The sequence below is a fragment of the Chenopodium quinoa genome, unplaced genomic scaffold (genome assembly GCF_001683475.1).
Source record: "Chenopodium quinoa cultivar QQ74 unplaced genomic scaffold, ASM168347v1, whole genome shotgun sequence".
Lineage (NCBI taxonomy): Eukaryota > Viridiplantae > Streptophyta > Magnoliopsida > Caryophyllales > Amaranthaceae > Chenopodium > Chenopodium quinoa.
In genome coordinates, this window is record NW_018742720.1 from 1988118 (window position 1) to 2014160 (window position 26043).

Here is a 26043-nt window from a genome sequence, read left to right on the forward strand (position 1 = left end):
ATCTTTAATAGTGTTGTAAAACTCATTTTTTATTTTCGAGAAAATTACTACTCAAATAAGTAACTAATGCGGAATAAAAGTTACTTTTATTTTTCCATCCATAAAAATAAAAAAGTAAATTTTAAGCTCGATGAGGGAGTTAGTAACATCGAATATGAGATATAGTTACTATTTTGAACTAAATAAAAATTAAATTTACTCCAAAATTACTAAATTAGTTAGAAAAATTAAGAAGATAGATTTTTAACCTTGAATACAATCCTACTCTGTTCATGACTCATTAGAGTTTCCAATTGCGTGTTCAGTTGAAGAACAACCTTGCTAAAGATTTTGCCTCAAGCTAACCAGATTCTTCGATTTTCTCAAATTAATTACGTTTTTCCCAAGTAATTTCTCCTATTAATCCCCAAATATTAATTTCAAAAAAAAAAAAAAAAAAAAACCCTAATATTTGTGCTAGTAATTAATCAATCGATCAATTATTTTTGCAATCAATCAGCTTGTTGTGCACAGAAATTCGGCGTTCTTCCGATTGACGAAGTAAGTTATTGTATTCATTTTCTTCTCAATTTTTTATTCTGTTGCTATTTATTTTTTAGGTTTTAGTGATTGATTTTCTTCCGATTGTATGAAATAATTAATTTCTGGAATTGTTTTTTCTGTTTTTTGTTAATTGATCGCTACTTGAGCAGTAACCCTAAGGTTTAAAGAATCAATTCGTTGTTTTTATTTGAAAAGCTATATTTTTACTTGCATTTTACTTTAATTTTGATGATAAATGTTATTTAATGGAATAATGTGTGATCATGATCTTGTATTGATTCTTAGTTTAAATTCTTTGAGGTTGTTGAAATTTTGTTAAAGAAGGAAATTATTGATGTATATATTTTGGAAAAAAGGATATTATTAGGTAACTTCAATGAATAAAATGCTTTTTATATGAAAGTTTATGTAGTGTTGTGATTCTGTTTAGTGCTTTTTGATTTGATGAGTAATTGTTATTCATAATTTCTGATCTTAATTTGTGTTGTTTGTTTAGATGTTAATCAGTGATAAGTTGAATATGAGGTTTGATAGAGGAAGTATGGTGGAGGTCTTTTCTAAGAAGAAGGATCTTTCAGGAGGTTGGCGGTGTGCACAGATTGTGGAGGATAATGGAGATGGTTATACGGTGAGATATTATCGCGGTGCTGGAATAGCTAAAGACGGTGTTGACAAAGTATCCTCGGAAGCAGTCCGGCCTCGTCCACCACCTGTGACAGGGTCGAGAGTTTGGGCTGTTGGTGATGTTGTGGAAGTTCTGGATGATGGTTACTGGAGAGTCAGTATTATTGAAGAGGTTTTGGAAAATGATGATTCGTATGGTATCCAGGTGATCGGATCTGTGGATGAGTTTAGAGTGAGGAAATCTGGTGTAAGAGCACGGCAACAATGGAAAAATAACCAGTGGTTTCCTCTAGAGAAGGTAAATATCTGTTACTAATTGCTGTACTGAGTATCTTTCTTGCGTGCAAAACAATGTCGAATTTCTCTAACCATTATTAATATTACTTGCTTATGATTGCTCCTATGGTTTCCTTTTGCTTGCATGGTTGTTTGTACTTAACATATTGGGGTTATACTGATGATTTCTGTTCTGTAATTGCAGGATTCTGGAATTGATAAGAAACTGTTATATAGGGTGCAGAAGTTGGCTCAAATGCAAACACAAGGTGACTTTGACGTTGTGAAAGATCAGGAATGTGTCTTGCTGTCCAAGACGCAGAAAAGGTCATTCGTGGATGATTCTTCTCCGGAGTATGCTCAGAAACGAAGGGCAGCAGAGAAGGAGGTTAAGCTTCGTGCTGTACCAGACTCGTTTTCTTTCAATGGGAAGGTACAGACACCTGATAAATTTAGGAAAACTCATGGTAAGGATAAGGAGCAAATATTTAAAAGAACAACCAGTAACACTAGCCGTAGAAACCATGATGATACCAATCCTCTTGGTAGAACCTCTGAAACTGATTCTGTTCAATGTGAATCATCTGTTGCTAGTTGTAGCATTGGTGATGCAATTTTTGATAGGTTGATCAGCCATTCCTCAGCCAGCTGTAGTCAGGAAAGGGATTATTTTTGTAGTGACGCTGAATCATTTTATCATAAAGGGGGAGATGAAGCAGTGTCTATTGGTCAGTCAATACAGGAAGATACTTTAAGATCGCATGAGCTAGAGTTAAATAGATACCGTAGCACCCTAGAAGCATTATATGCATGTGGTCCTTTGAGTTGGGAGCTGGAATTTTATCTAACAAACCTCCGTCAAAAGTATTCTGTTTCAACAGATGAACATTTAATGGAACTAAGGAGGTTAAAGTCTAGTACAGGCCTTGGTTTGCCTTGTTGCTAGCTAAGGAGGTTATTGTCAATTTGAGTGCTTGGGTTGAGTTTATTACTAGCTCTTCTTACCTTAATAGCGTATAGATACATGACACACTTTTCTGGGCCCTCTAAGTTCTGTTAACTACTATCCTGTGTAAGAAAGTTGGGAGGATGTTCAAATTGTACATTCTGAGAATTGTTAATGCGGTTACATATTGTGGAGTAGAACATTGATTTAGTTTCTAATAAAAGTTGTACAAATCTGTTAAGCACACATGAGACGGTTTAATTGACCTTCCTAGAAGGGGATGTTAAACTTCATTACTGATGCCTTAGGTCTTCCTCGTTCTTTGAGTGGACATTGCACTAGCTCTTGTATGCTTTACACCTTTTCTGAAGCAGACAATAGTTTTCAAATTGTACATGTTGACAGCCATTGTTAATGCAGTGAATAAATGTTTGTTTTACTGGGAATTTTCTTGCGTCTATTCTTTTGTAGAAGCTAGTAATTCAGAATTTGTCATAAATCTTTGTTCCGTCTAATTTCTAGCTCTGCGATTACAGTGTGCAGACATCTAGGAAATAAACACTGTACATGCCTGTGTTTATTTCTTTTTAATACTTGCAAACAGCTATTGCTAATTGTATTTGTATGCTTTCTATATTTAAGTGTTTGTGACTTTGCGGTATAGGTCATGCATTTGGTAACACACAGTTGGATGCAGAAAACTGCAGTCCATTGACAGAGCCAAGCTCTAAAGAGATCATGTTTCTTTTAACCACTGAACTTCGTTATGATTTTACAGAAGCATTGTGCTTCAAGAATTTGCTGAAGTTTGAGGGTGAGAACATCAAACATCAGGATATTATGCACACTTGTAATTTTAAAGCAGATTAAAGTTCTCATCATGTCATGTTGCAAACTTGCAACGATCAGAGTTGCTGGTTACGAATCCTGAACTTCACAGCTTCTATCAGCCTCTATGGTATTGGAAAGTTGGTGACTGCAAAGCAAGAGCTCTGATTAAGCTCACTTTAGACTCTCGTTAGAAGAGTTGCTTGAATCTTGAATTGTAAATTTGTAATACTTGCATGTATCTAGTACAAGTATATACTAGTGTAAATGTTATTAGAATTGAGATATTACATCTCAAAATCTGTATAATCTCTTTTATAAATTTGTTTGATCTAACAAATTGTGTCTTGTTCTATCTTTATCAAACACAATTTTAAAAAGAACACACTACATTGCCTTTTCTTCTCTATTCTCTACAATCAAATACACTTGAATGATCAAAAAATGATGGACCATCAAACATCACATTCCAAAACCAAAATTTCATCAAGCAAAAATTCAAGTACCAATACTCGAAACATTACTATCACTACTACTACTAATACTAATTTCGGACTCCTCAAACTCCTTGATCAAATCAGGATCCACATTCTCCTCAGGTTCCCATGTCGGATCCTCATAATCAACCCACTTCACCAGAAACTCTTTTTTACCATCATCCCCGACCCGCTTCCCGATAACCCCTTGGGCCTCAGCATACTCAAGCCCATCCTCAAAATCCCTCACCAAATCCTCCCCAATAAACCCAACCTTAACCCACTCATTCTCTCCCCCATCTCTCCACTTCACCAAATACTCCAAATTCTCCCCTTTCCCTCTTTTCTCCAAAACCCCCTCAACTTCTCCATATTCATAAATTGCCCCCTCCAAAATCTTCACCACATTTTCCAACCCCAACCTCCTCCCAAATTGCATCAAATTCCCCTTGGGAGTCACTCCCAGGATCTCCTTAGCTAAATCCAACGGCATCCGTCCTTTATCGTCTTCTGCCTCGGGATCCGCCCCTGCTTCTACCAACGCCCGGGCCGCTTCGGGCCGGGCATACCCAGCTGCCATGTGTAACGGCGTCAGCCCGCCACCTGTCACATCCCTCTTATCCACGTCAGCACCATACGTGGCAAGCAGCCTCACACACGTGTCAGACCCGAGCCCGGCCACAAAGTGCAACGCCGTACGTCCATCAGAGTCCACCGCGTCCACGTCTCGGGCCGAGTCGGGCCGGGCCAGGATTTCCTCAAGCCCGGAAGCGTCGGCCTTCTTGGCGGCGTTCCACCAGGGGGACTCGAACTCCGAAACGACGTCGGATGCGATGAAGTTGGCGGGGACCCAGGTAGGGGCAATATCGTCTTTCCACTCGATGAGGTACTCCATGGTGGTGGGGGAGGAGGGGGAGACGCGGCTGCCGATGATACGGTTAACTTCGCCGTATGATTCGTCTTCGTTGAAGGAGTCGTAATCAGAGGTTGTTGTGGTTGCGGTTGTGGTGGGGGGTTGTTGTTGGTGGTGGGGGAGGAGAGAGAAAGTGATGGGGTGGTGGTGGCGGAGGAGGAGAGGGCGAGGAGAGAGAAAGTTGGGTGGTGGTGGTTGTGATTGTGGTGGTGGTGAGGAAGAGAGAGAGAGTTTGAGGAGGCGAGAGAGGTGGGGAGTTAGAGAGAGAGTGTCCATTGTTAATGGGGTGTGATTGATTTTGTGAGTGAAGGTGTTAAGAATCCATGAAAATGAAGGATGAGTTACTCGGAAGTGGAAATGTGAGAGAAGACTAGAAGAGTGTAAGGGGAGTTTTAGCGGGGAAGATAAGAAATCATATCCGTTTTGTGGTTGGGATTGGATTTCCCTGTTTGTCAAATCTTTGTTGGACTTATTTGGTTAATACGGGGGTAACAATTAACAAAGAATAGAGCGGAGAGTGATGGATAGCTCAAGTGGTTAGAGTTTTCCTCCCGATTCTAGGAGATCCTAGGATCGATTCGAACTAATCTAAATTGAACCGAAATTAAGTAAATCAGGCAATTGAACCATTGTCATATTTAGCTTGATAATGTTCGTGAGCAACTTTTTAAATTTTATACGGATAATGGAGTAATATTTGTTCATACTCAATTATAACTCACTTAAAGCTTGAAAAATCTCTATAATATCTAAAACTACTTCAATCCGGAGTATTTTGTGCAAAATTTGAGTGATTTAATTATCATGGAATCTTAAGCATTTGATTTAAATTTGTTTTATTATGCATTGTATACATTGAAATAAATCAATTAGACTTGCGGAATACAATAATTTAGAGGTGCCATTTTTAAATTCTATTTTTAAGGCAAGGAAAAAAACATTAGGAAGCATCTTCAATTATCGTCTTTGATAATAAACTAATACAATAATTTAGAGATGTCAAAACTAACCCAACCAACACAATCCATCTGACTTTAAAAACCCAACTTCAATTTCGACTCATATGAGCACAATTATTTAGCATGACTTATCTTTGACATAGATTGACCCGACCCTACATCACCAAACCCAATTCAAATACCTGAATTAGGACTTCTAAACACATAACATGATATGTTTCGGGGTTTTCTGATGTCCTGCGGGAGAGTTACAATTCCGAGACTGGAACCGGACGCCTGTACCTGCAAAACAAACGGATGCTCCGGATGATTGGAGCTCCGCCTCCAACGGTCAAGTTAGTACTTGTTTGAGGAGTAATAAATGCGGAAAGTAAAGGTGGGAGATCTGGTTCCTCTAGGGGAGGAGTGATCAATGTGTTTAGACTTCTCTAGGTGAGAGTCATCAATTGTTGAATCCCCTTTAATGAGGATTAATTAAGTATTTATAGTCTTGAGAAGCGTGTCAATCCTAGGTTTAGGTTAACCAGGGCAAATTGGGCTTCTCTCGGACTTTGGGCCTTGGTGGCCATTTTGCCTATTTGGCATATGGGAGGCCACGTGGCGTGGCCTGATTAGTCCATATTGGATCTCTTAGGGTGACAAGTGGCGGACGCTGATTGGCCCACGTGGTGGACACGTGGCAGGTCCGGATTGGTCCATTTGTCATGGGTAATTTTTACCCTAAACATTTGCCCCTCGGAAGGAGTAATTTCTCTTTCCAGGAGGGATTGCTCCTTTCGAAAGTTAGACCCTCGAAGCTTTGCTAGGTCGGCATCTTGTCTAGTTCTAATGGGAGATGGACTTGATTAACTTAGAAAATTTTGATACCTTGGGCGGTATGACATTTTCAAGGTTAATCAATCATAATAATGATTGCCGCCGAACTAGACAAATGCCGATTCTTTGCCCCACTATGCAGATAGCCCCTGATCAGGTGGACTGTCAACTATTGCACAAGGGTAAGCATTTAGCATTATTCGGCCGTTGGCCTCTTTTGTTTGAGTAGTAGGGAAGCCAGGCGGCGGGGGCCGGATCGTCCCCTTGATTCGCCAAGGTTTTTCTTGGCTATTAACTCAAAGGTTGTTAACCTAGCAGGAGTAGTGGTTGAGAGCCCCTGTTTGCTAAAAACAGGCGGGCGACTCATACCTTTTAGGCTCCATACTAAGTTTGAGAGAGTGACTATGAGTTAACATGGGAGTTACTCAGTCTCCGTCACACTCTAGCTTGAGTAGTAGAGGTACCAGGCGGCGGAGGCCGACTGATCCCCTTGATTCACCAATGTTTGTTGGCTATTAACCCAAGGAGTGGTTACCTAGTAGGAATAGGGGTTTGAGTGCCCCTGTTTGCCAAAAAACAGGCGGTCTACTCAAACCTTTTAGGTTCCATACCAAGTTTGAGGGAGTGCCTATGAGTTGACTTTGGTGTTACTCAGTCGCCGTCACTCCTGCTTGAGTAGTAAAGGTACCAGGCGGCGGAGGCCGGCTGAACCTTTTGATTCGCCAATGTTTGTTGGCTATTAACTCAAGAGGTACCCCCTGCATTTATCCCAAGTAATACAAGGGGTCATCCGACTCAGATGTCAACTGCTACCACTGGTTTGGTTAGTGATAGAGTTATCCTTGTCTCAAAAACGGCTACGTGGTTGTCCTTGGGGACAGTCGTCTAGGTGTCGTGTACTTAGTTTATAGAGCAATATTCCACCCAAAAGGGAGCTGCTCTCTGCGACGAATTTCATCCGGAGGGATGCCGCCGGACGCCTGCTATTATGTTGGGACAGGTCGTATTAGTTTAATTTTAAGGGAGGATCAGTCGGCCTGGCGCCTGGGCTGATCATCGGGCCTGTGGCCTTGGTTAGTTCTTGGCGAACGTAGGTGCTAAGTAAGAAGAGGGCAGTCGCTTGTTTAGGCACATGGTCGGCCTGGCCCTAATCTTTTTTAGCTAAGTATAAGGGGGTGGTTGTCTGTTTTGGAAACAGCCGTCCCTCTTCTATGGAGAGTGGCCGACTGTATGTCTAGACGGCATGCCCCTCTGGTGGAGTAAAATAACCAATGGAGAGTAGCCGACCATAAAGGTACAGGCGGCATGCCCCTTTGAAGATAAAGAGTAAAATACTCAATGGAGAGTAGCCGACTGTAAAGGTACAGGCGGCATGCCCCTCTGTAGATAAGAGTAAAATACTCAATGGAGACTAGCCAACTGTAAAGGTACAAGTGGCATGCCCCTCTGAATCAGTATCAAGTATTGAAATCATTTCAAGTGTTAGAGCAGATGGATCACCTAGTTCCCTTCCATAAAGGATGGATGGTGTTATTAATGAGAGTCGGTTGCTTTCATAGCTACGAGACTTCATTGTATAGGGGGTCGGCTACTATTCATGCCGCCTCTCTTGCTTGATAGATTGTCACACAAATAAGTGGAGGACGGTCTTCAGTAAGGTGCCGCCTAAACAGAAGGGAGACGGTCTTCAATAGGGTGCCGCCTAAACAGCCGGTTTTACTAACCTTAGGCAATTTTTTCCTTTTTTTTTTTTTTTTTTTTTTACTTGCAATCATAATAATGATAATGTGCTTATGGTGACAACTCACACATAAGATGAGACTTCCTGAATAATCATGCGGCAGGTTTTATACGATATGCAAGGCGTCAAGCCCCACACATGCTTGCAATGAACAAGCAATCGACTACTCTTTGGGTTTTGAGGCCGGCTGCTTGAGCTACGACGCTTTACATGCCGCCTGCTCAAGCTTCACATCCAGCCAAGCATGGTGCCAGTCTCCTTTGGTGGTTGATCAAAGAGAGTTGGCTCTCTCATAGCACCAAGATACGAGGGGGTGTTTTCAATAATCATTTGGCATGCCACCTGTTGTATGATGTCGATTGCCAAGCCACTTGTATATAGCCTGCATATTCACAGGTGGCTTATTATGCCGCTTGTGTTTCTAATTCATCTTCAGTTTTCTACTCAGCAAGGAGTCTATCAAACATACGGCTTTCGCCCCTTGCTTGTGCTACTACCGGATGCTTTAATCATAGGTGCCCATGCTCCACCTTGTACTTTGTCAATGATTTCAAAGGCCGGCTGGTTCTGCCGTGATGTGCCGGCTGTTTTTAATTGCCGTATAGCCTGACTTGTGATGGTAGCGAGAGCCGCCTGTTATGAAAATTTACAAACTCTCAAGATTAGACGTCCACTCCCGTCTTGTGTATTTTGCCATGCATAACGAACACACTCTTGTCTTGCTGTGCCTTTGCTTGCTAGCTTGTGGCACAAATTTATGCAATTTCAATGGTTCATTGGTTTAGTTTTATGAGCCTAGGACCCACACTGCTTGGGAGCTTTGATATATCAGGCGTCTAGGAGAGACAATTACATCAAATAGCCCTTGTTTATATGAGCGAAGCCATTCAGCTGCTTATTAGAGACGCTTGTCCTTGAAGTGCCGTATCACAACCTGTGCGACCACTCTTAAACTCCCAGGTGTAGGGAAGTATGCTACGCATTCCATAGTCCCGCATTCGTTTACTGAGTTAGCTGTGAATGTCGCCTGCTTATATGAACTAGACGGCTCTTGTAAACCATAGCCGACTGTTTTTGCGATGGCCATTGAGATGTGAGATGCTCAGCCCTCCAGACTTGCCTAGTTTTCTTAATGCAAGCTAGGTAGAATTTGCAAGTAACACAACCATGATGAAGGCCGGCTGGTTTTGTTATGAGGTGACGGCTGTTCCGTATCGTTCCTGCCCATTAGATATTTGTAGCTGTCCATAAAAGAGTGCCGGCTGTTTCGAGCCATTCGAGTCTTGATTTAACGCTTGTATGTGTTTGAGATGAGAGCCATCAAGCTCTCGCTTACAAGTTTCAATAGCGGAGAGCCGAATGTTTAGGGTAAAATATGGCTGAACGATGTTTTGGCTGGGATGAGGGCTGGTGCCGCCTACTCAATCCCCTGCTCAGTCCAAAGCACAAAACTCGTAGTCTGAACTTACATAGCCTGAATTTACTCGACCATGACCCTTCAAAATTCAAGAATCACATAGCCTGAACTTACATGAGGAGCAGGCCGGCTGCTTCCATGGTTATAAGAACTTGAGCTTAGCTATGCTTTTAATAATCAATGGTTGTGAATGCCGCTTCGTTCTTTGCGAATGGTTTTAATGGCCGGTATCCTTCTTGTAGGCTAGCTGATAGTATGAGATAAGCACTTTATTTTAAAATAATTCTCTCGGCTGTCGTTGAATGATTATAGAGCCGATTGTATTGAACCAACCGCGTGTTGATTTTGGATGCTATGTAGTTGCGGCTGTTTTTGCTGGGTAGGTGCCGCCTATTTCTCCTTGAAACAGGGCCTCGTATAGTCGACTCACATGGTGCTTTGCTCTTAAAGGGCCGAATGCTTGGAGTGCCGCACGATTATTCTCAATTCTCAAGTGTGGCTCGGTTTCTCGCCTCGAACTCGGCATTTGGCCGCCTATTTTTGAAATGCTTGGGCCGGCTGTATCAAAGAGGAGCATTAGCGTCTCGGTTATTTTGAGGCCGCCTGCTCTGAAATCATTCGGACTTATGCCGGTTGTTTATATCATCCCAACACAGCCAAGTTCAATGCACGTTTGCTAGTGGCAAATACATGCTATGTATTCAATATACCATCTGGCTGCTTCGTGGCTTAACTTGTATACAATCAGCCGATATTAGCATTGCAAACACCTATATGTGCTGCTCCTATTAGCGCAGCTGCTCAACCACTCAAGCAGTACTACCGGGTTTCCTTGATATACGGTTGCCTATTATGCTTGTCCATTCGTTGCCGAGAGCTCTATTAGTGGCTTGCTAGACACATTACACTGGTTGAACACTCATGGAGGGCCGACTCCCTGAATACTCCCAAGAATCACTTAGCTTGATCTTTACATGTGGAGCATGCCGGCGATTTTCCATTTGTGAAGCTGCCCGCTGTTTGTTATAATCATGAGGGGCTAGGCTAAATGCCGCCTCATAAATAAAAAATTAACTTGATTGTGGCCTTGATAAGCTAATGCAAACAGGCGTCAAATCCCAAGGGCTCCACTTCTTTGACACCTCTCTTTAATGTACAAAATGAGAGGCTTTTAATTGTGTAGTGGATTGCCACCTAAGGCTTTAAGTGGAGTTTTTCCATAGAATTAGTAAGTTAGGCGGCTCCCTCTTTTTTCTTTTTTTTTTTTATTTATTTTTTATTTTTTTTACAATCATAATAATGATTAATAAAAATGGGTAATAATGACTTGATAACAATAGCTTACAAACCTATCCATACGACTCTTGGCATTCGGCCGTATGACGCTTGTAGTACTTGGCTGCCGGGCCGAATGCTTAGAGGCTGCTATCTTGCCGGCTGTACTCATTGAGTGATGCTAGGCGCATCTAACTTCAATTGGGGGTGGTTACACCTGGCCGGATGAACAAGACGGATGGGTTTCCTCTTCCCTGGAGAAGGAAAGCAGTACTTTGTTAGGTCGATCACTGGTGAGTGCCTTGCCCTTGATTTTGGGTAAGGGGTCGCCTCACGATCCTTTGCAGGTTTCTTCCTCCCAGATTGGGAGGGTCTTCTGGCCGACTGTTCCTTTGCAGGGACAGGCACCCTTCTATTGATCAAGTCTTGGATCTCTCCTTTGAAACTACTCATGAGGGCCATGAGTTCATTCCTGGTTATAGGGGCAGATCCCTCGACCGCCTGTTGATGATCAGGCGGCGGGCCGGCTGGTTTACTAGATTTAGCTAGGCAGTCTCCCCGTTCCCTCCTTTCGATGGGACGGGTGCGTCGAGCTCTGAGGGACCCGTCAGGGGCCGTGTGAGTCTCAACTTCATATTCTTCGTCGGTATCCTAGTCTGACTGGACCAGGGGGTCGTCCATGGAACGCTTCTCACTTAGAACCGGTACAGACTGTGATACCATCTCGAAAGTACTCTCCCCACAGACGGCGCCAAAATGTTTCGGGGTTTTCTGATGTCCTGCGGGAGAGTTACAATTCCGAGACTGGAACCGGACGCCTGTACCTGCAAAACAAACGGATGCTCCGGATGATTGGAGCTCCGCCTCCAACGGTCAAGTTAGTACTTGTTTGAGGAGTAATAAATGCGGAAAGTAAAGGTGGGAGATCTGGTTCCTCTAGGGGAGGAGTGATCAATGTGTTTAGACTTCTCTAGGTGAGAGTCATCAATTGCTGAATCCCCTTTAATGAGGATTAATTAAGTATTTATAGTCTTGAGAAGCATGCCAATCCTAGGTTTAGGTTAACCAGGGCAAATTGGGCTTCTCTCGGACTTTGGGCCTTGGTGGCCATTTTGCCTATTTGGCATATGGGAGGCCACGTGGCGTGGCCTGATTAGTCCATATTGGACCTCTTAGGGTGACAAGTGGCGGACGCTGATTGGCCCACGTGGTGGACACGTGGCAGGTCCGGATTGGTCCATTTGTCATGGATAATTTTTACCCTAAACATGATACATTAAGCTAATAAATTCCAAACTTCCGATAAATTTAAGGGTTTTTTTATTTACAGAATTGAAATAAATTGTTTATAAGACAATGAAATTAGTAACCAAACTGAATTGATTAAAGCTGAAATGAACTGATTAAAACTGAACTTAATTAATTAGAGTTAAACTGAACTAATTAAAGCTGAATTGAAATTAAGGCGACCAGAACAGACTCTTTGCTTTAGCAAGCTTGAAAGCAACAAACTCCCCTAAATTAATCGAAAGTGGCCCATAAGACACACACAAAAAGGCGGGAAAACATTATTTGAAGGCGCCCAAAAAAATAGTACATATTAAAAAGAAGAGGAAAGTAAACCCTTCTAACTCCTCTCTTTTTCTCTCTCATCTTCCATTGAAGCGTACGCCAAATTCTTCGTTGAAGCAGCTTCATAGCTTTCTCACCACCATTGAAACAGATTTAGGTAAGATTTATTTAATATTTGATATCAGTTTTACAATCTAGGGTTTAATTTCACTCCATTTTCAATTTAATCGTCAATTTAGGGTTTACTTTCACACTAGTCAATTTAGGGTTCTTCTATGGTAGAATAATTGAACTATTGGTTAAAATCACTCAAGTTTTGAAAAATTAATACTACCGATTTTGCTACTAGCGTGAAATTTACATTGATATGAGAAGATTTGTATCTAATTTATCGAGCCTAATTTGATGATTGAGTCAAATTTGGTTACTAATCTGTTGCAGAAACCTTAAATGTTAGGATGGAATTATGAAATAGTGATCATTTTTACAAGTCTGATTATACCAGATTCTATTATTAGAATACTGAAGAATTTAGTCTGAGTAACTTAATTTAGCAGTGTTATTGTTTTTTTTAATCATCTAATTAGGTTCTGAATCTAAGGTGTCATGCTATATGCTTGCAGAATATGGATACATCAAATCCTGCAGCTTTCGCCAATGGAGAATCGCTTCGCTTGTATGTTGGGCGGAAGGTTCGGGTAGTTGTACAGGTGATACAATCTGATGAAGGTTCTTTGATTGGGAAATCAACTGATGATCATCAGCTCGTCATAAAGGGTTCGCCACCAACTCAACCACTTACCAAATATGTTGAGGTTATTGGTATTGCTGATAGCAATCAATCGGTTCTTGCTGACATAATAACCAACTTTGGTGATAATTTTGGTTAGTATAGTGAGCTCCTCTCCTTAATGTATTAATTTGTTTGGTTGTTTATCGTGTCAATAATAGATTGAAATTGCTTAGCTTGATTTGCGAGAAATGAAACATCTATAAATCTATAATTGTTGAACTGTATGGAATTATTTGTAGGTGCAGTGATTCACATATCCTGTCTACTGTCTACAGAGATATAACTCCGATAAGCTGGAAATTTTAGTTCTGTCCTTGTGTGTGTTGTCTGGTGGCGTGCTCTTCTTGTAAATATGTTATTATGGCTTGAATCACGCGTTGTGTTATTGTTATGCTCCCGTATCATATCCCATCTCCTACTGCCTGCTTTGCCTAAGGGGAGGTTTGGGGTTGTGAATTTGTGATGTACTGATGTGCTCTAGCAGTGTCTAGGAATTGATGTGCTGAAGCATTTTACCTTGTTAGGTATCGAGTATCGACAAACTACCTATAACCAAAGGGGAAGTATAATGGTGTGTGGAGTGGTGACTCTGTACATATGTAAAATCTGAATTCTGATCGGAGACTACAATATAAATGTGTACCCCAGGCACTGTTTTGACAGATATTATACCGATGTGTAATGATTAATATGGTGCTAACTGTAATTAAATCAAGTATATGTTTTTTTTTTTTGCTCGTGTTAAGTGTATCTCCTAGATGTCAAGTCTTGCTGTGCTGAAGACAATATTTTGTTGCTGTTGCTGGCTTTGCTGTTGACTCTTTAAATGATGTGTTGATTGACAAAATCTATAAAAAAGTGCAATAACATTTGCAATTCTAGTATATGGTAGAGTGACTGATGTAGACTTGAACAAGACTTGATATTTCATTGATTTTTGTAAATTTTAATACTTTCATTTTTTTTCGGGTTTGTTGCAGATCCACAGAACTATAATCAACTGTGTCAGCTTGCTAATGGGGAATACAAGCACTTGTTCATATGAGCCATGATAGCTATTGGCCTAACCATTCTCTAGTAGTAATGTGATATTTTTTTAAGGGAGATGTGGGATTTCATCTTTAAAAATCACCTGCTTTTTGTAAGCCTTGGGAGCTTGAAGTATCATTCCAGAAAAATGGCAGGGTGAAAGTGGTACATCGTATATTACAAATCAATGTACTGGCATTTTCTTTCTTTTCAAGCAGACTATGTTATAAAATTTTTACTCTGCTGCCTTCTGACTCAGTATCTATGAATGACAATAGCCTTGATCTTCAAGTTTATAGTAAGAAGGCATCCAGGCTATTAGGCTTCATTTTCGACTTTGATAAAGATTGGAATTTGTTGTGATATTAAGAAACTTTTTGTCAAAAAAAACAACCTTGTAGGTTGATAAATAGAAGCAATCACTCCCAATATTTGGTTGCATCACTTTTTTTATGATTATAATTCAAAAATTGAAGTGATTTTATGATATTGCCTACATCTATGCAAATTTTAGGGTGGTTCTTTTTTTTTTCCCCTCCTAAGTTTTCTCTAATTATATAAAACTGTATTTTACTACGCAATTCCTTTGTGGAAAAAAAGTATATAAAAAAATAGTTACATAAACTGTATTCTATTTAACATACAGTATTATTAAATAATCAATCGAGTTTCCCTAAATAAAAAAAGTATATAAAAAGAGATCCGATTTTTGTTGAGGCATATTTCTTATAGGCAAAACAAAAGATGGAAGTAAAAAGGCTGACAAAACAAACCCAAAACAAGAAGATAATACTTGGCTTTTCTGCAGAATGGAAAACAAATTATTTAACTCAAAACAAATCAAATTGAATACATTAAACTATAACTACAGTTCCCTGGCATGCTTTACCATCAAATATTTTAAGCTATAAGCCTGTACTACAAAAATCATGCTGCAATTAGCACCCTGAGTCTTGCTACATTCTTCAGACAAAACAGTAAAAGCCTAAAGGAGATCGCAGGAGAATGAAACAACCGCGTGCAGAGTCTTGCTACATTCTTCTGCAGATGTCTTAAAAATTTCTTCAAGCTAAGGATGTGAACCAGCATAACTGGGTAGTTATGACAAATAGGTTCTGATAGAGATCTTCAAGTTGGAGAGCTGCCAAACAAGTACTTGAGGTTGCAAAGTGTAAAACCTTACACAAGATTATCCTCATCTAACTGGAGTTCATCGCTGTCAATCATTTACATGATACTTCGTTTTTTTTAAATACAAAACATTTCTTGCTCAACAATTTCGTTAAATTATAAATAAGCAACAAATATTTAAAAATTAATACCTGAAAAGTATGAATTAAGATGAATCTAAGAAGACTCCAACATGACTATGTTTTTCCATTTGAAAAAATCACCAAAAATTGAGATTGTATAGTGTGCATAAATAATGTAAATCTAAATATGTTTCATGACTTTCATCTTAAAAAAACGGAGGAAATAAGTACTGCAACATCATAGGAGTACAACTGTACAAGGCACTTAAGCAAAATAAGAGGATCATAAAGACTCCACATTATCAAACACTATAACCATTGACTACCATCATAAATTTTGATGCCTGGTTTCAAGAAGAGGGAGAGGATAGAGGATACATTTTTACCTTATTTTTCCTATGTATATAAATAATAACACAGAGCTCAAGTTTCTAAAAAATTCATTATACCCGTATAAGCAGTACTTGAACCATAATACACAAACCTGTGATTCAGTGGCATGCATATTAGTGAGCTTCTCAGCACCCAGCAAATTAAGAACACATAATCTCATGGCCAAACATAAGTGGAGGCACCTGATTGGGAATTAGAATAACCTCAGATTATTTGGCGGCAGAAAATTGCATGGTCACTGAGGAGCTTAGCTCAGAGCCTCAGACATGGACCGAGATCCTATTTTCTGTGCCATTGCCCAACAGATGCTATTAGCAAATCACACATATATGGATATAACAATATGTAAACCATGAAATTTAGGGAAAAAATTATACAACCAATATCTCTATCAGCAGTTCAGCACACATTGTAAAGAAGGCTAAAAATCAGAATTCACAAAAATCCAGAGGTCCATGAAACAGCTGGTGTTGCTTACGTAGAAACTAGGAAAATGCTCTAGAATAAGATGGCACAGACGACACCTCCAAGTTTAAAACGGAAAATGACCTACAACATCCCAACCCCAACACCCCCCCCCCCCCACACCCAAAATAGGGTAGTCTACATATAAAACAGATTAGTATCCAAGATGACAGTTTATTCTAATCCCAGGCCTTTCTGCATATGCACACACATGAAAAATATATAATCTGAGCACCTAATTACGAACTTTGGTTATTCATAGATGCAATAACTTTGCCAATATTTACATCCAACTCAGCAAAACAAAGACCTTCTAAGTTAACTAGTAGAGATGCCCAGCAATTACACTTCTTATCTCTAGCTATGTTTATTACGTTCAGATCATACTAATACTCAATTTCAAATTCTTCAATCACTTGTAACAATATTTGTCAAAATCTTCAAACTTTTGAGGCAATATATTATTCTATAATTTAAAAGAAAAATTAATGCCATGTATAAAAGAAGACCACAACTAACAAGGCCCAGCAAGGGATCTTTAAAAAGCATATCGCTCACAGGCTCCAGAGGAGCTGTTCAGCTTCGAGTAGTTTAACTTAAAAAATCATTTTTTACCTGGAATGAAGCACAGAAAACAACATAAAAGGGATTAATCACAGCCTCCGACATGAATTGCCTCATTTACAAAGGAGCCATTGCAGATGATGCCCCTTTCTCAAAACTACAGAGGAGAAGGCTAACCACAACATCATCTTTAAGATTGTGGCAGTAAGGTTTACATGTCTGGACAGCTCCTGAAATATGTATGAGAAGCATCAATAATAATTATAGAAGTATCAAGACAGCTAAAGAGAGGCTAGAAACATTACTTCCAAAATAGATAATTGATATAAGATTTTTCAAATGTATATGAATATTGTAAGTATGCAAATTTCATGACTGCATCAACAATTGAACATATGTACATTTTCAAACGTCACCCACTTCTTACAAGGCACAAGGTATCACTGAACTTTACAAGACCCAGTGCAATTAAATTATAAGAAAGGACATCTAAAGCTATTGACAACTCACACCAAAAGAACTTAACCTCCTCAACTCACTCAAATGTTCATCATTTGAAACATAAAGCTTCATACGAAGGTTTGTTAAAGCAGTTTCTTGTTGCCAACTTAAAGGACCAGACGCATATAAAGTTTCTAGAACGCATCGATAACCATATAAATCTAACTCATGTGTTCTTAAAACATCTCCCCTTTCTAACTGATCAATACACATTTCTTCCTCTGATCCCAAATGACTATGTGAATCTGCGTCACTACAAAGAGAAGCACTATCCTGTCTACTTCCTGCAGAAGAATGGCTGAGCAACCTATCAGAAATGGCATTAGTGATGCTACAACTAGCAACATATGACATAGTACTGACACAATCATTTAGCCCCAGGAAATCATCATGATTTCTACTGTAAGCATTATTAGATCGGATTGTTTTCTTAGTAAAATTTTGCATAGTATCTTTACCAAGATTTCCCCTTTGGTTTGTAGGGTTTTCTACCTTTCCAGTGAATGAATATGAGTCACCATCGATAGCATCAAGCTCAACCGCATTATCTACTAATCTTCTTTTCTGGGAACACTTGGAATAAACTTTGGCAGTAGATGAATGATCAGAAAAAGACCTCTTCAATGATTTAGGTGGCAAATTGGATTCTGGAACTTCCTGCACATGGGATTTCTTGTGCATCTTGGACGCCAAATCTTCATGATATTCAGAATCCTGCATTCACAGAACAAAACAAATAAATATTTCGTACAATTTTACATACATGAATTAAAAATCAAAATACTCATAGTATACAATTATATTAAAAAAAAAAAAACATAAAAATCTGTTAGTAGAGTGTAAACAGCCATGATAAACAATTGCAGTTCTACACAAAAGCAAACTAGTGTAAATGTCTATAAACAATCAAAATGCATAAAGTCCACTTTACAATTACGCATTAAACCAATCAGAATAGTACCTTATCTATCAGAACCCACTTCTTCTGCTTCCATTCTTGTAGTGCTCTAATACTAGACCTATTAACTTTAAACTCGTCCAAAGATCCAATCACCCGAATGTAAAAACAATCATCTTCCAAAACTTCATCGATCACGGAAACCCTCCAATAACCGTCATCTAACACTTCCACAACATCACCAACAAGCAAAATATTAGTACTCTTTGATGGTCGGGGACAAGGCCTGACTGCATCAGCTGGAACCTCGTCAACAGCATCCTTAGCTATGCCTGGGCCTCGATAATATCTGACAGTGTAACCATCTCCATCATCTTCTTCAATTTTTGCACACCTCCAAACACGTGAAGGGTCTTTTTTGGACAAGACCTCCACCATGGTTCCTACCTTAAACCTCATGATTGATTAATCACCAAATAAAACCTGCAAAACCACAAGAACAATAAAGTTTAGCAAACAACATTCGAATTCTACATAACAATTATCATATCAACTCAAACATTAGAAAGAACAATAAACAGTAACTAATATATTTGAAGATACAAACAATCTGAAGGAGAATAAAAACTCAAAATTATTTTAAAAGAATTCAAGCACAATAACTGGACAAAAATTCAAATTAATCCACGATAACCTTTCTTGCAATCAAATACAATGCACAAGAAGATACATAATAGAGTTTCAGATTATCAAAACAATCAATACATTCAACAAATACACAAAGTCACAAACTATATAACATCTAAAATTCGCTGAGATTAGAAGTTTAATCGCTAATTAGGGTTAACTCATAATTCATCAATCATATACAACGAGACTAAAGTAATACATAATGCATCATGCTTATACTGAAATCCAAATAAAATCAAAGGAAAATCAAAATAACAATCTAAATTCATACTTTTTCTAGGGTTTCAATCGGACAAAAAAAGACAAGCACAAGAATCAGAAGAAAAGTACTAAAAATCAAAGCAACAAACTCATACAAATTCCAAAAATCAAACGACAATCAATTACAAGATTCACATACGACGAACAGCGATGAATCGAAGCGAAAAATCAGCAAAAATTAAATCTGAATTAAGAAATAGCGAAGATGAATAATAAAAGAAACGTACCTTGAAAGAGAATTGAAAAAGAAGATCGTAAATTCGAAGAACTTCCGATTAATTGATTGAATGAATACGCAATTAGTTGCTTGAAGAAAGAAAATTAGGGTTTGATTAATTTGAGATTTGGGAATGAATGAATGAAAGAGTAAGAAGACAGTTGAAGAAAGAAAAGCCAGGTAGTTACAGATAGGTCGGTAATTGCCTGCTTGAAGTTCAAGCATAGTTTAACCTATTTTCGTTAAACTTCTACTCTTGGACCCTAAAAGCCCAAAATACTCTTACTTGCCCTATTTTCAGGTATATTAGTATGGAGTAATTAAATTTAGGTCTTGTTCACTCCACATTTAAAAAATTATTTGGTGTTTTGTACTCGTGTTTAAAAATAAGTAAAAGGTAAAAATTAAAAGAAAAAAAAAAACATTAAAAAAAAAAAATTTGGAATTAAAAAAAAAAAATCTTTAATCATTAACAATACTTTATTTATACGTAGTAACTTACTATTATATCTTGTTCAATTCACTTTATTTATGCTGAGTTGAAATAATTTTACCGGATTAAAATTGTTTTTACTAATATCAAATTATTTTTACTGATTCTCTATTATATTTGTTCTTTAATGTTACTAATTAAAATTTATTTTTCCTGAGTTAAACTTATTTTTAACGAAATGAAATTATATTTACTAGATTTTTTTTTTGACAGGATTCTAGATATTATTATTTAATTGAATATAACCGAACCTTAACATCTATTAAATTGGAATAAATTATTCATTAACAATAGCAAATTTGTATGCCTAAAAAAAATAGCAAATTTGTAAGTTGAATTTTATTTATTATATATGAGTATATAACAACGACTTATTCTGTAAATTGAAAAAAAAAATAGTGCATTGGCCTAGTGGCAATAATTTTGTATTAATGGTTTTGGAATTTTGAAAACAAAAACTAAACAAGTTTTCAAATATAGAGAAAACAAAAAAATAAATTAAAAATAAAGTGAAAATTGAAAATTGAAAATGACCATTATCAACCCCCAAATATATTCCTTAAGGCCCTTTTTGATTGAAGGGACTTGGCTGGAAAAGAAAAAAATGGAAAATGTTTTAATATGTTTGGTTTGGAATGACGTGAGAATTTAAAGGAAAGAAGGGGAAGTGAAAGGAAAGCCTCTTTCCTTTCTTCCCAAAATTAGAGGAATTCGACGGGAAAGATAAAATAAAAGCATTTTCCTTTTTCTTCCTTTCATTAACCGAACATTGAAAATAAAATTTTCTTCTTTTCCCTTCTCTTCCTTTCTTTTCCCCCTCCTTTCCTTTATCTTCTTTTCCTTTACTAAAAATGAACCAAACAAAGCCTAAGGGAATACAAAACTAGTTGCAAGAAATCTAGAAAAAAATAAATAATAACAAAAATAAAGCGAAAAGTGAAAACTGAAAATGACCATTATCAATCCCTAAATATATTCCTTAAGGGAATACAAAACTAGTTGCAAGTTAGGTCGCTAGTTTCATGCTAATTGTTTATAGTGTGGATAATATACTTTAATTAACTTATACATTCGTCAAATGTATGTATCTTAAAAATAATGACTAAGGGTTTGTTCTCTTTAGCTTATTTTTAGTTCAGTTCCAATAAGTTTAGTTTAGTTCTATTCAGTTTAGTTCAATTCTTAATTTCCTTCTCCTATAAAATATTCAATTCAGTTCGATCAATCAGAACAAACCCTAATTGCAACAATAACATATTGAAGTAACCAATAAATAGCTATTTTGCAACAATAAAAAAAAATTGAGTAAGTACCAAATTGAGAATTTATAGATTCCTGACAAATTCATGGTTTGGTTCCCAATATCTTATATTCATAAATCAAGCTAACAAGTTTTGTGCAAAAAACAATATAGGCTCGATTTGGCTAAGTAAAATTCATGTCAGCATTATTTAAAATAGGGAGCTCATGCACAACCTGACTCACTTGTTGAGCTTAAAGATGACCGTGGTCCACGCCTAGGTCTCAACTAGGCACGATAGATCCACAATTGAGTCTAGGCACGAACTATGTGCCAATCTGAAATTTATAACAGCTTAGTCTAGGCATGGCCAAAGTGAATGTGCCATAATGACAAGTTGTATCGTGTCATGTCATGCTTACGCACCTAAGTCAATATTGTTGTGTCTAGGTGTTACATGCCTTACCATGCTTATCCAAATAAGTTCCTATACAAAATAGCATGCCATTTCATGTCATAGGCCATCTCAATTTGGTGTTACATTTATTTGTGGCAAGACAATAACTCCATTTACTAATCTAAGCTTGGTCGAGTGATAAGATTATCACCTTTCAACTTTGAGGTTGAGGGTTCAATCCTGACTAGTGACACTTTGAGGTGAGGATCCGTTATCCTTCCCTCTCACTCTTAAAAACGCTTTAAAAATTTACATTAGTACTAACTCACAATAATTCCTTAGTAATTAAGTGACGCTTTAAAAAGAAATACGGGACATGTAAAAAGGAAAAATTGCCAAACTAAGCGTTTTTGGGAAACAATTTCCCAAACAAGACGCGTGGCAAAACTATTTACCAAACTAAGCTTCCAGAGTAAAACGCCAACCAGGATGGCGTTTTACCCTAGGCATTTATTTTTTTTAATTTTTAGTCAAGGATAAAACGCCATCAAGGGTGGCGTTTTACTGCTGGGCAAATTTTTTAAAAAAAACACATTTACACAAAAACGCTAACGCCGTTGGCGTTTTACCCTGAGTGATTTTTTTGAAAATAATTTACCCCCCTAAAGCGCCACCATGGTTGGCGTTTTATCTCTGCACACAAACACGGCTACACAGCAACAGCAGCAACAACCACAGGAGCTGCAACAACAACAACAACCACAGGAGCTGCAACAACAACAGCAACAACAACCACAACAACTACAACAACAGCAACAGCGACAACCCCAACAAGAGCAACAGCGACAACCCCAACAAGAGCATCAACAACAATCACAACAACTACTACAACCTTAACAACAGGAACCACAACAATAACTGCAACAACATCAGCAACATTAACAACACCAGCAACAACAACAACACCAGCAACCAATACAATGAAAAGAATGAATGCGTATGGTGAAGTTGATAATGTACAGAAAATGAACTAAAAAGGTTAGTAAAATTGATAATATTTATTTGGATACAATGTACTATAGAATCTGATTACAACTAACAAAAGAAGTTCTAAGATCCCGATTCATCTATTGTATGTAAGTGTTGTCTATCCAATCGCGGTCTTCTACGACGGTAGTACTGAGATACCGTTGTGAAAGGATCTGGGGCAGAGGTCTGGGGAGGAGTCTGTTGGCTGGAAGATGGTCCTTCCTGAGATGAGTATGGCGCAGACATGTGGATGGCGATATCTTCCTGATCATCAAAAAACAGGGGGGACCCTGTAGGGGACGTGTGAGTCTGTCCCCTACTACTGCTGCCTACCTCACGGTGTGAACGGCGGTGTGATTGGTCCCGGCCCTGGGGGATAAGATGGCCATGACCATGTCTCTGTAAGCTACTCACAGTCATTGCGTGAATGTCATCCAACTGCGGTATGGTGGGATATGATATGCTCACGACTTCTAGTGCATCATGTATAGCAAGCATATCAGACGCCTGCATTAGTCAACAATCAGCCATTTTAATAATTAAAGAAACTATAAATTGGAGGAAAAGAAAAAATGACAAAAAACTCACATATCCACTGATGTCTCCAAAAGCTGGGTGGTAATGCGTTGAGGGTGGGGTGTAGTTAGGGTTGATGAAGCGTCGGGTAATGCTCCTGTACCATACCATGTGTGGATCGTGATACTCCATCAGGCCTTGGACAGGCGCACCATCCGCGACGTGCTGCAGCCGCTGGTCCCACATGTCAATGTAAGGGGCATGCTGAACTGCCCAGTTAACCTCCCCCTTTCCTCGTCGGTCTGTCCTGTGCAACTGGACACTCGTATCACACGGGGCGGGGATGGCTTGACAAAGGCCGAACTGTCGCATGACTCTGTCGGGGAGGTGAGCCTCCACCAACTCAAAACAGATGAGCACTGTCATGGCACGCCACTCCATCTGGTGATCAAGAAGATATTGGGGCATGGCATCGACTAAGTGAGGGACATACGGATCCCACGTCATCTGCATTAACAAGCAGTCGTTAACATCATAATTAACTTATTAAAATAATGAACACGGTGTTAAATTAGTTTTTAAAGTGAACTATAACCTGAGACTCGCTCAGTCTGTCGAATGCATCTCTATAATACGGCAGACCCCTTGCTGCATGCACACGAGTAAGTCTCCGCCCTAGCCACCTGATTACATGTATAATAACAGTGTTCATGACAAAATTAATAGAAAATTAAAACCATATGTGGATAACTTAACAATAAGTCATACATACCGGCAACCGTATGCTAAGTCCGGTGGTGGGTGTGGCGGCGCCTCATATGCATGCTCCTGATCGTCTTCCTCCTCCTCCTCGCGTCGACGCCTAGCAGGCATAGCTGGCCTACCAACGTGGATGTGCTCCCAAGCCCATAACTGTAATAAAAAAACAAAAGTTTAGTCTAGCCAATGTTTAGTACGTAATAGGTAGAAAATGGTATGAAAGTACAAAACTACCTGAAGCACAATCAAGGGACCGCTGATCTCCCATCTACTACGCTGGGATGCTCTGCAAAGATGTCGATATAAGGTTGCCTGACACGCACTACCCCAGCTGTAGTCACGTATACCCTCCCAGTTGTTCTCTAACAGCTGTAGGTAGATCAACTGTATGTGACTACCACTCTTGTTACTGAATAATGATCCTGTCAACATGAACAGGTACGCTCGAGCGTATCTTTGGACGACTCCATCATCAGCATCAGGAGGCAACACCCCAAATGTCTCTCGTAACCATGTGTCTTAACCCTGTGCCTCTAACATCGGTCACCTCAGGCCTCACCCCTAACACCCTCTCAACAAGGCCACGAGGGTCCTGTATAATCGGTCTTGTAACTGCCCTACCATGCACTTGGAGCCGTGTAAGTATCGCCACATCTCGGAGCGTGACGGTGGCCTCCCCAACTGGTAGATGGAAGGAGTGAGTCTCCTGTCTCCATCTCTCAACGAGCGCAGTAATAAGCGCTCGATCGATCGGTGTGAAGGCCATCCTATGAAATCCGCCAAAACCCACAAAATCGATGTACTGTAGCACACGGGGGTCGACCACCCAATCTACCACCGTGGTGGCAACGTGGTGCCTGCAAACCAAGCAACGTGCTGGATCACCCTGTACAAGAACAAAAAATAAATTGTTTGATCAGTGAACCAAATAAATGCCAAACACAATAAATATTTGGTAGATGAAAACTTACTATCTGCTCCCATATGTCACGGCTCCGATGGGTATCCTGAAGTGTCAGCACTGAAGGGTCAGCTGGTCCAGGGTCATGTCGTGTCTGCCCCTGATCCTGTCCCTCCATGATCTCCGTTCAGCGTACAATGTAAAACAAAAAGTCAGCTACATCCTACTTGAACACATACACACAACACGGTATAAAAATAATACGTAAACTAACACCACTACCGGTCACCGTCCGTTCGAAAAGGGCAAGATCTCTTATTGTGTCCTTCCTGACGGCAACGATTACATTTGCTTGGTGGACGATTTGTCTCATCCATTTCATTTCGTATACGCTTCGACGGTGGGCGACCGTGTCCTCGGACCATGATCTCATCAGGAATGATTTTAGGCCCTCTGTATGACCTCCACGTCGTCTCACAAGGAATAGGCCAGAATTGTGGGGCATAAGTATTTGCATACGCCTCTGATCGTAGGAAACTATCCACCCACGGTTCCTCAGAAACTGAATACTTAAGACACACGGCTAGAACATGAGAACATGGTAGGTGAAATATCATCGGTTTGTTGCATGTACATGTTCTTAAATTAAAGTTAACGGTATGCTTATGACCCCCTTTTTCTCCCTATCCTTTCTCCTCGGTGTGTTTTTACTTGGTATATACCAAGCTGACGGCTATAAACATCCACTGTATGGTATTTTGCCTTTCTATTATTCTTCTCCAAAATGGTGGTGACCTTAGGTGAGTATGCATATCCGTGAGCACGCCTAGCAAGTGAACTATCTCTGCTTCTGTTAAAGTACTTGTTAACTCTGTGGAAAGTTAACTCGACAAGGGACATGATTGGCAGAAAACGAGCTCCCTACAACACATTGTTAAAAGTTTCTGAGAAATTTGTAGTACATATATCATGCCTCCGACCAGCGTCATGAAACAAGGACCATCTGTGAAACGGCACATCCGTGATGTACTCTAGGGACTTAACACAAGCTTCGCCGATAGAACGCATATCTTCAACCAATTTTTTTTCTTGGCGTTGGTATGCAGCAGCCTTGAACCTGTCTCTCATGTCGTTGTTTTTCACATGGGTCCTCAAGTTAGAGGCCATGTGTCGAACGCAAAACCTGTGAAAGGCCCGTGGCTCATGAAATCCAACATCCGGGTTAGTCATCGCAGCAATAATCCCTGCATGTCGGTCA

At 39.3% G+C, this 26043-nt stretch overlaps 5 protein-coding genes across 8 annotated transcripts; 2 read left to right on the top strand and 3 right to left on the bottom strand.

Annotated features, from left to right (window-relative positions):
* The first annotated feature begins 139 nt into the window (after positions 1–139).
* On the top strand, positions 140–3441 carry LOC110723139. Of its 2 annotated transcripts, XM_021902454.1 has the most exons (4): positions 141–540; positions 1040–1465; positions 1649–1876; positions 3054–3441. In XM_021902454.1, the coding sequence occupies exons 2-4, from the start codon at positions 1040–1042 to the stop codon at positions 3102–3104; spliced, it is 705 nt and encodes a 234-aa protein (XP_021758146.1). In that variant the 5' UTR covers positions 141–540; the 3' UTR covers positions 3105–3441. The 2 variants fall into 2 exon arrangements, with proteins under 2 accessions (XP_021758145.1, XP_021758146.1); XM_021902453.1 differs by lacking the exon at positions 3054–3441 and having other exon boundaries at positions 140–540; positions 1649–2841.
* Positions 3442–3564: 123 nt separating this feature from the next.
* LOC110723140 (signal recognition particle 43 kDa protein, chloroplastic-like) lies at positions 3565–5268 on the bottom strand. The gene has a single exon (XM_021902455.1). The coding sequence runs from the start codon at positions 4880–4882 to the stop codon at positions 3716–3718; it is 1167 nt and encodes a 388-aa protein (XP_021758147.1). The 5' UTR covers positions 4883–5268; the 3' UTR covers positions 3565–3715.
* A 7126-nt stretch (positions 5269–12394) lies between these two features.
* On the top strand, positions 12395–14672 carry LOC110723142 (replication protein A 14 kDa subunit B-like). The gene is made up of 3 exons (XM_021902457.1): positions 12395–12543; positions 13010–13271; positions 14160–14672. Exons 2-3 carry the CDS (start codon positions 13013–13015, stop codon positions 14222–14224), a joined length of 324 nt encoding a protein of 107 aa, XP_021758149.1. The 5' UTR covers positions 12395–12543; positions 13010–13012; the 3' UTR covers positions 14225–14672.
* A 317-nt stretch (positions 14673–14989) lies between these two features.
* Positions 14990–19781, bottom strand: LOC110723141. 3 transcript variants are annotated; one of them, XR_002511672.1, is made up of 5 exons: positions 19461–19775; positions 18346–18765; positions 17877–18098; positions 16935–17113; positions 14990–16140 (listed from the first exon to the last, which is right to left on the bottom strand). XR_002511672.1 is itself a non-coding variant. In XM_021902456.1 (3 exons), exons 2-3 carry the CDS (start codon positions 18739–18741, stop codon positions 17379–17381), a joined length of 1116 nt encoding a protein of 371 aa, XP_021758148.1. In that variant the 5' UTR covers positions 18742–18765; positions 19461–19781; the 3' UTR covers positions 14990–17378. The 3 variants fall into 3 exon arrangements, 1 of the variants encoding a protein (XP_021758148.1); XR_002511671.1 differs by having other exon boundaries at positions 16935–18098; positions 19461–19781; XM_021902456.1 differs by having other exon boundaries at positions 14990–18098; positions 19461–19781.
* A 2825-nt stretch (positions 19782–22606) lies between these two features.
* LOC110722936 lies at positions 22607–23303 on the bottom strand. The gene is made up of 2 exons (XM_021902211.1): positions 23198–23303; positions 22607–23116 (listed from the first exon to the last, which is right to left on the bottom strand). Exons 1-2 carry the CDS (start codon positions 23294–23296, stop codon positions 22691–22693), a joined length of 525 nt encoding a protein of 174 aa, XP_021757903.1. The 5' UTR covers positions 23297–23303; the 3' UTR covers positions 22607–22690.
* Between the last annotated feature and the right edge of the window lie 2740 nt (positions 23304–26043).